The sequence below is a fragment of the Columba livia genome, chromosome 7 (genome assembly GCF_036013475.1).
Source record: "Columba livia isolate bColLiv1 breed racing homer chromosome 7, bColLiv1.pat.W.v2, whole genome shotgun sequence".
NCBI classification, from domain to species: Eukaryota; Metazoa; Chordata; class Aves; order Columbiformes; family Columbidae; genus Columba; species Columba livia.
The window spans coordinates 38,348,670-38,363,354 of NC_088608.1; the positions used below are offsets into that span (position 1 = coordinate 38,348,670).

General features: G+C 44.9%; 2 protein-coding genes across 2 annotated transcripts in view; one reads left to right on the forward strand and one right to left on the reverse strand.

Annotated features, from left to right (window-relative positions):
- Positions 1 to 749: 749 nt before the first annotated feature.
- IDH1 (isocitrate dehydrogenase (NADP(+)) 1) lies at positions 750 to 14,388 on the reverse strand. The gene is made up of 9 exons (XM_065069969.1): positions 14,216 to 14,388; positions 11,567 to 11,694; positions 9,645 to 9,936; positions 8,234 to 8,339; positions 5,468 to 5,645; positions 4,832 to 4,983; positions 3,604 to 3,744; positions 2,677 to 2,839; positions 750 to 2,206 (listed from the first exon to the last, which is right to left on the reverse strand). The coding sequence occupies exons 2-9, from the start codon at positions 11,686 to 11,688 to the stop codon at positions 2,113 to 2,115; spliced, it is 1,248 nt and encodes a 415-aa protein (XP_064926041.1). The 5' UTR covers positions 11,689 to 11,694; positions 14,216 to 14,388; the 3' UTR covers positions 750 to 2,112.
- The window catches only part of PIKFYVE (phosphoinositide kinase, FYVE-type zinc finger containing), a 63,319-nt gene continuing 62,991 nt past the window's right edge, over positions 14,358 to 14,685 (forward strand). The window contains exon 1 of the mRNA XM_065069895.1: positions 14,358 to 14,540. The gene's annotated coding sequence lies outside the window, so the exon portion shown is untranslated. The remainder of the gene's footprint in view (positions 14,541 to 14,685) is intronic.

The window sequence follows — 14,685 nt, forward strand, 5'->3', positions numbered from 1 at the left end:
TCATTTTTCTAAAATGTACTAAGGTTTCTCTGCTAATCTGTAATGCCAGAAGCCAGGTAGGAGCTAGTAAATAAAAGGGAGTTTGTTAGAGATGCTGTTTTAGTATGACCTGACTGCAGAGTAACTTGAACTGCTGGTGTCAGAAGCCAGGCAGGAACATTGAACTCCAGATGTTTGTGATTGTTTCCATTGCTTCTGTGGGCCAGCAATGGGACTTCTATCAGCTGCACTTCTTCCATGCTTGAGCTAATAACAGAACAGCAGACTGTGTTCAATCATGTTGAACACACGGTGACAGCTGCTAGCAGTTGTAGAGCTGTGTTTCAAACATATGCTCATCTCAAAACTAGCATCATCTTTTAAACATTTAAAAACATTGCATTTCTATCCTAACCAACACTTGCAGTTAGTCGGCCGCAGGGTGAGTGTTGGTCTGGCATAATCAGTTTCTGATCTTTGAGTGGTGATACATCAGTTTGAGTTTAGTCCCAACTCAAAATTTCCTTTTTAGTGGTACCTTTAAGTTTAGATCTTATGCATTACCTGATGCTTACCACCACACTACAGATCACATCTTGCTAAGAGCCAGAACAAATAAAAAAATCTGCTCTAAGGGAGAGATTATTTTGTGTTTCTACAACATTCCAACAGTCTGTCCCAGCTTGTACTGGACTGTGCTAAAAGGTACTGGAGTCTGAGACAGAATTTCCCCGTATCTGCTATTCACACAAAAGAAGGAGGGACACAAATAATGTTAGTTGGCTTTTATTTTAGTCTGAACTAAAATATGCTTTAAAAACCCCAAACACAAAACCATGGATGGAATAATCTCAGTCATAATTTCACAGACATAACTTGACTTGCTTTATCACAACAGGAAAGGTAAGTAAGAACCTAGCAACTGGAGGAAAATTTTGCACTTTTATGAATTGTGGGAATAGGTAACACTTCCTATGCTTCACATCCAGTCAGAAGGAGTATAACTAAATGCAGTGCCTGTAACTAGGCACTGCATCATGGCTTTATTAGGCTCTTAGGGCTTGTTTCCAGCATTTACTAAGTGCTTCTTCTCAAGTGCTACAGTCCTGACTGTAGTAATGGGACCAAATCCCTTAGTATCAAGACACAATGCTTTGGGTCCCTCACTAAAGACAGACGTTGAGGTACTAGAGAGAGTTCAGAGAAGGGCAATGGAGCTGGTGAGGGCTCTAGAGAACAAGTCTTACAAGGAGTGGTTGAGAGAACTGGGGTTGTTCACTCTGGAGAACAGGAGGCTGAGGGGAGACTTTATCACTCTCTACAACTACCTGAAAGGAAACTGTAGCATGGAGGTTGTTGGTCTCTTCTCCCAAGTAGCAAGTGATAGGACAAGAGGAAATGGCCTCAAGTTGCACCAGGGAGGTTTAGATTGGATATTAGGAAAAATTTCTTCACGGGAAGGTTGTCAGGTATTGGAACAAGCTGCTCAGGGAAGTGATGGGGTCACCATCCCTGGAGGTGCTTAAAAGATGTGTAGATGAGGTTCTCAGGGACACAGTTTAGTGCCTGTGTCACGTTAACAGTTGGACTTTATCTTGAGGGTTTCCATGAACCAAAATGATTCTATGGTTCTGTGCTCTAGATGGCACTAAAAGATGAAGTAAGAGATGGGCTGTAGTAGAGCTGGGACAGCCCTATGAGCTCACATTCAGTGGGTAGTACAGGAGATAAGGACGGTTCTGATTTCTAAAGGTCTGTTGAGACAGTAAGTCACCACTGGTTTGACCAGGGCTGTGACACAGATGGGCTTTCAGTCTGACAGGAAGAGGGAAAAGAAACACAGATCACAGAGTCATAGAGAGAAATCTCAGGTCTGCTGTGAATTATGTTAGGAATCCAGACCCACATTTAGCTTGAATACTATCACATTCAGCTGCTTAGCAAAAATAAGGCCTAGCTCAGCAGCTCAAGGGGTTTAAGAAAACATGGTCTTTTAAACATTTTAAAAAAGTGTACACGTTCATTTTTTTTGTCTAGTATTTGAAATGTTACACAGAGTGTGATACAGTGCCACTTACACTCTGGTGTAAGTGGGAGACACTTTCTTAGTGGAACTTGAGTAGAACCCAGGCCTTAAAGTTTGGGCAGAGAAGCCAGCTTCCCCTTCAGGTTTTCAGCAAGCTTGTCCATGAACTCAAAAGTGTTCAGGTAGTCAGAGCGTGTGACACTGAGGGGGGAAACAAAACAAGACAGACATTAGTTGTAAAGCCACTCAAATGCTCAAAGCAGGTGAAGACTGTTCAAAGAACTCTAAGTCTGGCCTCTAAAACCAAGAGAGTTCTCTCCTAGTCTTCAAGCTGATGATTTTTTGCCAAAAGGCTCCAGAGAAGAGCTAGCCAGGTGGTAGTTTGTAGTGAAGTATGTCTCCATTCTAATAAATAGACAGGGCAGGACCTGGCCACTGTAGCAAGCCTATCATAAGAGACATTTTTGCAGTTCCTTTATTTTTCCCCATGCATTTGGTACCATAGAAGGAACAGAGCAACCTACACCAAGCTACTTGGGGCAGGGAGTCTCTGTACAGCACTGGGTACAGATAAGCCTTGTTCTGCGACCAGACTCCAGCAATTCTTCACCATACTAAAGTAACTTTCCAGCAAATGCCATTCAGAAACAGCTGATACTCCATACACTTACTTAGGTAGACCTTTGATACAGGCAGCAAGGTCCTTTGTCATGAAGCCAGATTCGATGGTCTCAATGCAGACTTCTTCCAAGGCAGCTGCAAAGTTCTTAAGGCTAGTGTTGTTGTCCAGCTTAGCTCTGTGGGCTAGTCCTCTTGTCCACGCAAAGATGGAAGCTGAGAGAAAACACAAGATTACTCCTTCTAGAACTCCCTAGACATTGTTCTAAACTGTCATGTGGAACATGTTTTTAAATATTAATATTAAACATTAATAAAACAGAAAACAGAAAAAATACGGTATGGGAAAGAACACTTGTATTCATCTAGGCATTCTTTGCATTTTGCACAGCTCTAAAGAAAAGCAAACGCTAGAAACTACTCACTGCCTCTAGTAATCTCTATGTGTGTGCCATTTTATCTTATTTTGTTCGTGCCCAAGTCAGAAACAATGACTGGTGGTAGGACCTTGTTACACAGAAAGTTGTTCTTATCATAAAAGGGTGCAGTCTTCTTCCTGTATTACACAGGACACTCTAGTCCCTATGCAGTTGTAGAGGATTATTTCCCTCACATCCCATTGTAGGTGTACTTATACTTTAAGTACGTGCATTGTTTGGAGAGTGGCTGGGTCTTGAAGCATCAGGAAGATGAGTAAAATAAATAACCAACCTAAACCTTGAGGCCACTGTGGCTATAAGCTATTGTTTGCTGAAGAATGAGAGCATGTCTCAAAAGGCTAGCTTAGGTCTAGCTCACACTCCATTCCAGCCTGTTTTTGCCCCAGGCTGCAGCTGTCTCCATGGAAGAAAAACGCATTATGAACTACCAGTTTCACCACTCAGTGGTGCAATTCTCTGCAGAAAGGATGCAGATGTTCTTACTCCAATCCTGTTCTTTCATGTGTAGAGATCACTCAAGGGCAGTGAAAAGCAGCTCACCAATGGGGTTAGTGGAAGTTTCTTGGCCCTTCTGGTGCATGCGGTAGTGACGAGTTACTGTGCCGTGAGCCGCTTCTGCTTCAACAGTCTTGCCATCAGGGCAGATCAGCACGCTGGTCATCATCCCCAGAGAGCCATAACCTACAGAATATGCAGTATAACAAGTTCAGTGTCTCCTTCAGACAGCTCCCTTAAATTCCTCTTAATCCCCCCCCCATGCTACAATCCCCCTACATCCTCCCAGCCTTGATGCAAGTGTTCCTGAAGAGCAGCGCTGCTGCTGCAATTAACTGCCTAGTCCTCACACATCAAAATAACAGCTTGTCTGAACAGAAAGTGCTGCTGAACCATGAAATATAGATGGTGCAGACATTCTGCACCATTTCAAGAAAATTAGTATTCTCACCTAACTTGCTGGACAGATTTTTACTGCAAAGGTGCAGTATGAGAACAAAGAATCCTAAATAGGAAGAGTTGGATTGACAATCACTGTTTTCCCCACAGGGTGAAAAGAAATAAACCTACTTCATATCAAATGCTCCGGTAAAAGGAACCATGAGCTGGCAAAACTGGACATTCACATCACTTCTAACCCTGGAGGTTTTGGAGATCTGTGTCTTTGAAAGCTTATTTATTCAGTGCTCCAACACACAATGCTGGTCCTGTGGGAGGCAGTTTACTGGCATGACTTTAGAAAGAGCATATTACATAAAGCCACTGTGGGTTTCTGCATCTGTATTTGTTTTGGCACGAGGCAGCCCAGTTATATAGGATTTTGATCAAGCACGGCAAGTCTGTAAAGTCAAATATATCAATCTCTCTCTTTACACCTGACAGGTAGCTTTAGTTCCTGAAGGTTTTCTTATCTGTGTAGAGCACCTGCCAGTATGCTCAGCACCAGTCAAGCTTAACTGAAGCTGTCAGTGACAGAATTCTAGCTGTCTGGATATCTTACATTAGAGTGGAAAACCTATCAGTTGCTGTATTGGTAGGAACTGCCATCTGATAAAGAATTGCAACTACACAGTCTGTATTCAATGGGTTTTCTTGTAAAAATGAAATTAGAAATTCTTTGCCTGCCTGATATCTCCATGACTAGCCACAGGTTTGAAATGTGTAGTAAGTTCTGAGACCCAAGGTCACCTCTTTGGCAATTACAGAAGATATGACACAAGATCACAAGAGACTGCTGAGCCTGCTCCAGTGTAGCACAGGGAACATCTCATACCTTGCGCAACAGAGTCAGACTGCACATCTCCATCATAGTTCTTGCAGGCCCAGACAAAGCCTCCTTCAGATTTCAAGGCCTGAGCAACCATGTCATCAATGAGCCTGTGCTCATACCAGATCTTTTTGGCTTCAAACTGGGATTTGTATTCTCTGGAAGAAAACAAACAAATGAACAATAACAGCTTGACATATAGATAAATACATTGATTGCATAATTTATGTAAGTAATTGAGTAATTGTGCACAGTGAGGTGCATAGACATATTAGTAAAAAAAACAACCAAAAACCCCCCCAAAATAAACAAGCTTTAAATAATTTTGCAAGTCTTTTACTCTTTTTTTTTGCCTCATTTGCTTTGCTAGGCTATTGCAAGTCTGCTTCAGAATCACAGAGGAACCCATAGAGAATGTGTGACTCTGTTAGGAGAGATGAGAACCAGAGCCACATTTAGAGCTTTAAGCATGGAGTCCTGCAGGACAAAGGAAACTGCAATGGGGAAGGAGCACAGCCCCCACAAAGTACCGCTGAGTGTCTGAAAATGCTGAAAGAACTGTAGGAGCTCACAAGGCTGGAGAGGGAGTTCCTGCTGCAGACTTACGCACTGTGGTAGGAAGTACACAACTATTCTAATTACCTGTCATAGATGTCTTGGAAGATGTCTTTAAAGCGGCCATCGTATCTCTTCAGGATGGTGTTCTTGGTGCTCATGTAGAGGGGCCAGCCTTTAGACAGTGCCATTTGGAAGGAACTATGGGCAAAATCCTTGATAGACTGGTCAAGGTTGTACATTCCCATGGCTACACCACCACAGTCTGTTAGCGGAGGAAGAACAGGTAGGAATCAACTAGATTTAGTTTTGCTTAAGGATTTGCCAGTCTCCCCATAGCATATGCTGGCAGGCACCCTGGTGTTATGCCCAGGTGTCTTGACATAGTTGTCACTTTAAGGCTGGTTCTTGCAGAAGATTCACTCTGCACTACCAGCTCAAAGCTCCAACAGTCCTGTGGCACACGGGTAGGAAGGTGGGTTTGTTTTACAGCTAGGTACATCTTAATAGCGTGATCTAATACTCCTAAGAAGTTTCTTTCTAATCCAGCCTAAGCAGCAAAACTGTGACAGGAATGAGTGTGCCTGGACTCCTGCTACCCAGATAAATACTACAAAGTATTTATTAACAAAGCAGCAGGCAGCAGTCTGGAGCAAGAGTCTTGGTCAAAGCTAGAAAGTGGCTTGCTCCCATCTTAAGTGCCTTGTACCTTCAGGCTTCGGCTGCATCGCAGAACCAGCTCCAGCAGTCAGAGGCTGCTTTGCCTAGCTCAGGTAAACAAGTCCCCACATGCATTCCTGCATCTCTTCAGTACGTGTGTTTGGCCTCCCTGCAGCTTTGTTCTACCTGCTCAGGCTCACTTCCAGCAAGCTGTGGGAAGAACATGCCAGGCATCTGGGTGAAAGGGAAAGTCCTCAGACAGCTCTGTCACCGTTCACATGACTTAGACTGTGTAATCCAGGTGTGTTAGCAGCCTGAATGGAAGTGCCTTGAACCTACAGCCCAGCTCACCTGGGGGAGAGCAGCATTCAGACCACGGGAGAGGGTGAAAGTAGGGTCTAGGGCTTCGTGAAAAAGCCTAATCATCTTCAGAGCACAGGTCTTTGTGTTTCTAGTGAAAAGTAGATACCATGTACTTAACTTTAAGCACCTCACTACCACCACCTCTCAAGTTTGTTGTACAGTGCATTTATTAGGGATCTTTGTTCTGGAAACAACTCAGATTATTTTAATTTTATACTTTTGAAAATATCCTTTGCTTATATCCATTTGCCTCTAACTCCAGATGGTTGTTACTATATGGACACACATGCAGAATGAAGACAAGAGGCCAGAGGTGGTTTATCTGCTTGCGAAAACAACAAGGTCATTTAAAGTTGATACTGGCAGGGAATGAAATTCCTGCTGTTACCAGCAAAAATACACATTGTCCTCCTGCCTCCCTTAGTGAGTCAAGGACAGAACAGAGTCTGATCAGCTACAAAGACTGTGTGTGCCCTTTGGAGCCATGGTGACAGCTATGAAGTTTCATTCAAATACTTACTTGCATATAAATAAAAAAAACCAAAACAACCCAAAACATTGTTGCAGTCATAAAATCCTGCTGCCTATTGACATATCTTGATTCAGTGTCCAGGCTGACCATATTAGTATAGCAATAGGACAAGTTTCCCTTCTGCAGCAAGGAGATATGCTGGCACAACAGTTATCTTGCGGAGGAGAGTTACAGCAGTATTACAGCAGCAATTTGCCATCCTCACACTTCCTCGCTCTCTGCTCGCAGACACAATGCAGAGCAGTGAATCAGACTGGCAGCTGGAACCGCCACATGTCTCTAGCACAGGCTCACCAGTCGCCTATCAAATCAAAACAGATTAGGACTGGTAGTGAAGCAGGTGAACTCCAGATGAAAGAGTGTGCAATAAGAGGCAGAGATTTAGGTTCCTGTGAGCAAGAATGCCAGAGAAACCAAGCATTACAGAAGAGGGTCATGTGGCAGACTTGGTACCTGCTTGCCAAGCTGACTGCGTACAAACCAGGATTCTGTGGTTTACGTGGATCTATTAGGTCTTTGTAGCTAGAATCAAAACATTGCACTCACACAGGTCACCAGAAGGCTTCAAATCCTGAGCCCTTTGATCACTGATAGGCAAGAGAGATGATTTGTGTGATTTTTCCTGAATCCTGCCCCTAGAGAAACACCCTGGGTTCCAGCAACAGGTGTGTAATTGTTTTCATGCAACACAGCTCAGCAATGTCAGGACTCCTCCTGAGCCAAGCAATGTCTACAACCAGCACAGCAATATTGCTAGAAGGGATGCCAATGCCTTTGGGACTGCATCTGTTAACACATTTAGAGCCTACACAGTTAGGAGCATCCTTGTCAAATCTCCTTTCCACCTTGCAGAGTAAGTATTAGTTCTCATTTCTATCGAAATAAAGGCTGCCTAATAAAGATTAGTACAAACTGCAAAGGTACGTAGAGCCCAATAAGAAAAACTAAAAGTAGAAATAATTATACCCAAACTGCCCTCAAATATATCCTCCCTTAGGTGAAGCCCTGTTTAGACAGCAAGCTTCCCTCTGATCAGAGTGTAAAACATACGTATCGTCATACACAGAGCATGACAGGTGACCAGCCTAGTATGACTGTGTTTGATATGTCTCTTCCATCCCAGGAAGATTTTAAGTAACTTTCCGTACTTCCAGATTAATGAAGAAGGCCCAGACCTTCTCCACCTCAAAGTCATATTTTACCATCAAACAGATCTGACTCCATCAAACAGATACAATTTCAAGGTTGAATTAAACCAAAAATGTCAGTTTTAATCACAATTAAGAGATAATACCTACTTTCAAAGTTATGGACCAGATATGTGACTGGTTTGCCTCCATCTTCTGGAGTGTACGTCATCTCCACTTTTCCAGGCCCAGGTACCACAAAATCAGTTGCTCTATACTGTTAAAAAAAAATGCCATGATGATTTTATCTATCAGGAGGACAGAACCATAAAAGACAACCTGCACTTGAGAGGACAAGGTACAGAAAAGCACAAACAGTTGTACCAAAAAAACCACACTGAACAAGCTCTGTTCACTCAGCCATGAGGTAACTGAATTATTTTACTACAGATTAGAAAAACAAGTAGTCAAGAGTCCGCCTTTTTCAGAAGAGATCTTCCTCTTTAAGGGAAAAAGCTTACAGGTTCTTGGGCCCCACCAATTGGCAGAGTACGTATCTTTGCAGATGCACTGAAGTTTTAAAGTGCAAGGTATCCAGAGGATTGTGTGGTCAAAAAAAGCCATTCATGTGACAACTACTGATCTCATAAATAAGGGAGAATCATACAGCACCTTAACAGAAGCCATTATTTCCAACTATCATATGACATTTGAAAGACAGTTCTGTAGCAAGAATTCAGTAAATGGGTACACATTTTGCTCCTCTGAGTTACACAGACTCAAAAGAGCCAAGATGTACTTCAGGTTTTTAAATAGTGTCTCATCTTCCCAACTGTCCTGAACAGTACTATTTAAGATTACACTTCCTTGAAATTCATCGTCCTTTTTCATGTAGTTTCCTTTCTATTGAGCAAATTGGTTCCCTGAGCTGTTCTGAAGTTACACAAGTATCTTGCTCATGTGTCCTTTATATGTTCTTGTGTTATTCCTCTCATTTTAATCTCATACTTTGGCAGGCTTTCAATCCTCTCCTTTAATCCATTGTTTCCCATTATTATTTTGACCTTCTCAATTATTCAGTACTGTTAAGGATGTTGAACCCCATTCTTCCCTAGTGTCAGGGCTCTGAAATTATTTTCCTCTTGGAAATTTATTATTTTCCATTCACACCCCAGCTAATCTTCTGACTTGCCCTCAGTTTGTGAGTTTACCCATCTATTCAAGCACTTGGCTCTTCTAGAAGACTTTTTGTCATGTTTGGCTGCTTTACTGCTATGTAGGGAGTTCTGCAGATGTAAAGAAAAATAACTTAGGAGTTATACCCTTTAAGTATAGCCCTGTTTCATCCAAGCATAGACCCCTGAATGCTGTTTATACAGCTACACTGTCTAAGGAAGAGGCATGAACCAGCCTCTCCCACACTCACCAGGTGCTGTACAAACAAAGCTCTAGCAAGTACCCACTCCCAGGTTGGGGCAAGGGATAAGGCAGCAGCACAGGCATGTCTAAGTCCCTGCAGCTCTATATCAGTCAGGACTAAACCCGTTCAGATAAAAGAGGGGTAAGCACTGAAGTGACTCACTTGATCCCCATAAGCGTGACGGCCAATGACAATGGGTTTCACCCATCCAGACACCAGCCGGGGAATGTTCTTGCAGATAATAGCTTCCCTGAAGACAGTGCCACCAAGGATGTTTCGAATTGTCCCATTGGGAGACTTCCACATCTGCTTCAGCTTGAACTCCTCCACTCTCTTCTCATCAGGAGTTATGGTTGCACACTTTATGCCAACGTTGTATTTCTTTATGGCTTCAGCAGCTTCCACAGTTACTTTATCATTTGTAGCATCACGATGCTCAATGCCCAGGTCATAGCTGTAACAAACACAAAGATGGTCAGAATTGCCCAGGACTTTTGTTCATGTCCACCAGGAAAGAAACCAGATCCCATATGGACCTGTGAGTGTAGTTCTAGCATTCTGTCATAACTGAAGTCATCTTTCCTCCAGTGCAAATGCTGCTGGAATGGAAGAAAACATAAGCTCTTATACTGGTACTTCTGCTGCTGGTAGGAGGTTGGAGAAAGGACAGTTTCAGTTTATGGCTGAGGCTTTCTGCCAGCATGGGACATAGCCAGTATCTCCTCTGCCTTCCCTTCTGAGCTTCCTGGCAGTGGAAGCTTTCAGTCTGGGATTCTAATGGTATAGACCAGCACAATCCCCTGAAGAGTACAGGCCTTTATTTCAAACCTCTTGTGCTGAGGGTTCTGGCTTCCTTCATATACTGAGCATACACTAGGCTTCAAATAAAAACTGCTTTGACAATGGACCCACAATCCTGCTCTGGCAGCAAAACTGCCAATATTCTTCCCCTCAAACAGTCAGAGGAAGCACATTCCCCACACTCTGTTTTAACAGCTTTTGGAGAACAACGGGTGCCCCACAGGGGACAGCCCTGAAGCACAGCCAGCTGGACATGAATCTGGCCATTGTGCTGCCCCAGCCAGGGGTCTGCTTTCCCTCCTCCCATCCCTCTTTGAAAAGGGGTGTTTTCTCCAGACTGTGGAGATGTATTATGCTGCTGGGTTCCTGTTTGCTTCATTCTCAACACCAGCAAGCAGAAAGCCTGATGTAGGTGGCATACAAATGTCAGGGGAAGAGGTCAGACTGTGGGTTTAATAATGGCAGATACCACTGAAGGCCTCTGTCCACACAGCTAGGACCAATGCAGCTGGATGCTTCTCTAATAATTCTAGCTTAATGGCTAGAAAAGGAAAAGGTTATTTGTTCTGCTTGACCAGATGCTGTAGATAGCATGTCCCTTTTGCCATACCAGCTGCTAGTATTTGTTTTTTTTCCAGAATGGCATGTAGAAGCACAGCTTAGGCTTGGGGAATAATTGCAACAGTTAGCTCACACTGCCAGCAGAGTTTAGGTTTAGACATCAGGACAGAGTCTGTGCCCTACAACCACCCTTTTGCCCTCTGGGCAGACCTTCAAACACAGATGGCAAGAAGCCATAAACCTGCTCAGAGTCCACAGATGCTAGGGTTCAAGTCGGGGAGTGGCTGAAACACCCCCGTTTCTAATTGTTTAGGCTACAGAAAGCCAGGCTTTCCAAGTGCTGGAAAGCCAAGGTGTTGGAGACAAAAACGCTGACCATGTCTGTGAGAGGCCTTCTTAGAGGCACAGTACAGAAAAAAGCTAGCTTGCTATTAAGCATTCACTGCTTACTGCTGTGAGGAACCCCAAAGGGGATGCCAACAGATTTTGACAAAATACCATGAGTTTATGCTTTCCAGAGTGCTTAGTGAGGTTGGCCCTTAGGTGAGTTAAGCAGGGAAATCTGCTGGCAACTTTACCAGCCTAAAAAGGGCTAGTTAGCCTCCCTGCACTAGTGCAGGAAGAGCTATAAGGCTCTCAGTGCTTAAGCAAAACGTGTTCAATGCCTAATGACACATTCAAATTGCAGTACAAAGTGGCTGTGTGTCATAAAAAGCCATTACCTGTGCAAATCCAGATCTACATAAGGAAAAATCAGCTTTTCTTTAATTAGTTCCCAAATGACCCGAGTCATTTCATCTCCTTGCATCTCCACAACGGAGCCTCCATGGATTTTTTTAGACATCTTGAGCTGCAAAAGACCAAAAAAACCAATCTGAGTTAAAAACTGCCAACACACATCACCAATATATGTAGCCTGCATTTTTACAACAGAACTAGGAAAGAAGTACTAATGTAGCATACAGGATCTCTCCCAAAATCTTGAAAATAACCACATTTATCCCTAGTTTCATGCTAACCGGTATTTTTCTTAAAGCCCCAGGTCCTAGGGAGATCTATCAGAGAATAAAAGTAAAGGTTAACATCTGAGATGTAAGGGCATGTGTTCTAAGGGCAAGAGCTTTAATTATGGTTGTACAAAGGAATTTAAAAACGACCACACTCTTCCCCCAGACTCCACAAAAATGGATGAGCGCTGTTTATTTTTTAATGCATTTCATGAGTTCTAGTGCAGTTGCCTGCTTCTCCTCCTCCTGAAAAAATGGGGGTTAATGGACATTACTTTAATGACAGCTCATATTGCTGGCACTATTAAAATTAATACATTGTCAGCTTCTTTATTACCTTCCTTCCCCAGGAAGGAAGGAAACAGGTATGGAAATCCAATGGCCACATCAAGCGTACTTTCTCCTGGCAAGCTTTATTTCTGCTGCTAAAACCAATACTGGACAGATTTGTGTTCTGTACAGAACAGAGGATCCCCAAGACGTTTGTTCACAAAGCCTCAAAAAAATAAACCTGAACTCTGCCCTTCTATTCGCACTTTGTTCCTCTGCAAAAAACAACCCCACAAGCTACTGAACTGCTCTGACACATACCCTGCTTTCTAACAGCCACAGCTCGGATTATGCAAGAGCTATGAGTTGGCAAGTCCTTCCTCCCAAGACAGCCCCGTTCTTGTTCGTAGCTGTTAGGATACTACAGTGAGATACCAAGCCCTCGTGCCTGAGGTTGCAGTCTCACAGACACCAAGATCTATGAATGGCTTTATCCAGAATGAGGGGTCCTGCTATACACAGCATCTGTTCATCCAGGTGAAGTTACCCAGAGGTGTGAGGTTTGCCATGCAGGGGCTCCACATTACAAGCACATGTAGAGACTGCTCCCTGGATCAATTTTTTAAATTATTATTTTAAAATTAAACTAACTTGTGCTGTATTTCTAAAATGCAATCCATTACACATTTTTAGCCTGGGAAGAGAATAAACTTTCTAAGATATGTTCTAGCTACTGCATTAAGCTTTTCCAAACTTTTTAGAGAGCAAAAATTTACAAAAACAAGCAGTAAAATGAGGTTGTGAGTTACCGAGACTCTATTTACTATGAGCACATACACTTGAAAAATTAACTAGTCTGAGGCACTCCTATCCCAATGAAAGACAGTATCTCGGCATGTATTAGGACTCTCTAGCTCTCATGGGAATCTTTAACTTCACATAACAACACTCTCTCTGAACTCAGTTTATTTATGCAAGTGTTTTCGGCACAATTTTCCATTGTGGCTATCTAAATAATGACTATACCACACTCCCACGGCCTGGGCACGGGATTACTACTCCGTTTTGCTTTTGACACTTACACAGTCTGATTCATTTAAGCCAAAACGTGCACAGACACCCACCTACCACCACTTCTTTTGTGGCTTGGTCCCTACTTAAATAAGACAAATCAGATTATGTTTTGCAAAGCTGGCTTCAGACCTCTATGGTGCTGCTGTCACAATGGGAACACAAAGGTATGTGAGACGCATCTCCAGTGATACATCTCCACCAACATGTGGAAACAGCATCTTCTTAAACAACTCCGACAGCATCCTACGTGTTTAGCTGATCATGGCCTCCAGACTTCTCTCCTCAAAACCGATGTCCCCAGTTCCTCTATGAACAAGGGCAATCCATCTTCTGCACAACACAGCCAAGATGACAAGAAGCTCCTCTACAGATCACACATTCCCTGGGAGTTCAGCTCTTTCTGGCTTTTCTTTTTTAAACACTCCAGAACTATCAAAAGTCAGCAAGGCCTTTCTCCTACAGCAATCCTTCTTTAAATGCACTCAATCCAGGCACTCAGCCAAGGCAGCTTAAAAGAAACTTTGTGAATTTCCAAATACTCCTTGGTCCTCGGGAAGCACTCGGGGCCTACAGGCAATAATTAACTATTGCAACAGCTCCGTAATTCCAATTTATGGAAGATCTGTTCCCAGGGAAAGCGGCGCAGATGGCTGTCGCCAACCGAGATCCTGCCGCCGCACCCGCCTGAGGTGACACCACCGACTGGGACCTGTGCTAAGAGGGGACAAAACCCGGGCCCGGGAAGCCGAACCCGGGGTGCTCGCACCCCCTCAGCACCCGGGGCGTCTGCAGCGGTACCTGCGGCGGGAGGGGGTGCCGGGCGGGCAGGCTGCACCCCGAACCGCCACAAAAAACGCCCTTGGAACGCAAACTCGCCCTTTCAGGGCCCCTCTGCAAGGCGGTGAACGCCGCGCCCAGGAGGGGAAGGACAAAGGGCGCGCGTCCTCGCACCGCAGCACGGTGCACGGCGGTACACTGCGGGCCCATCCCGCCCCACCCGCGGGTCCACGGCGCCGTTACCTGCGGTCAGTGCCGGTCCCACTCTCACGGCGATGCGGATCCGACCGTGCGCGGGGCCTTTTATGGGGCCGCGCCCCCGCCGCTGCGGCGCCCCCTGTCGGCCCCGCCCGGCCCCTCCTCCCGGTGGCGGGGCGGGGTCGGGCCGGTCCCCGGAGCGGCTGGTCGGCCCTGACCCGCGGCTTTCCGACCGGCCCCCGGAGCGGCCGGCCCGTGGCTCGGGTTTTGCGCGCTGATGCCTCCTTGTGAGGAAGCCGCGGCAGCACGTAACGCACCGCGGCCGTTCCGCCGGGCCGGGGCGTTTCCGCGCTCTCCCAGCACAGCCGCAGTAAGTGGCCTGCGTCGCCACAGGGCAGCCGATGGCGCTGGCGGGCACGAAGGCCTGGGCGTCGAGGGGCTGGAGCGCGGGCGGCCATCCTGCCCTCAGCGCTGTGCGGGCCTGACCCCGCGGGGTTCGGCGGGACCGCCACGCA

Excerpts from the sequence above, each read along its gene's own strand:
- IDH1 (XM_065069969.1), bottom strand. The coding sequence starts at position 11,688 with ATGTCTAAAAAAATCCATGGAGGCTCCGTTGTGGAGATGCAAGGAGAT. Across the intron at positions 5,646-8,233 it reads TCTGGTCCATAACTTTGAAA|ACTGTGGTGGTGTAGCCATG; the intron begins GTAGGTATTATC and ends CTCCGCTAACAG. Across the intron at positions 3,745-4,831 it reads GTCTGACTCTGTTGCGCAAG|GTTATGGCTCTCTGGGGATG; the intron begins GTATGAGATGTT and ends CATATTCTGTAG.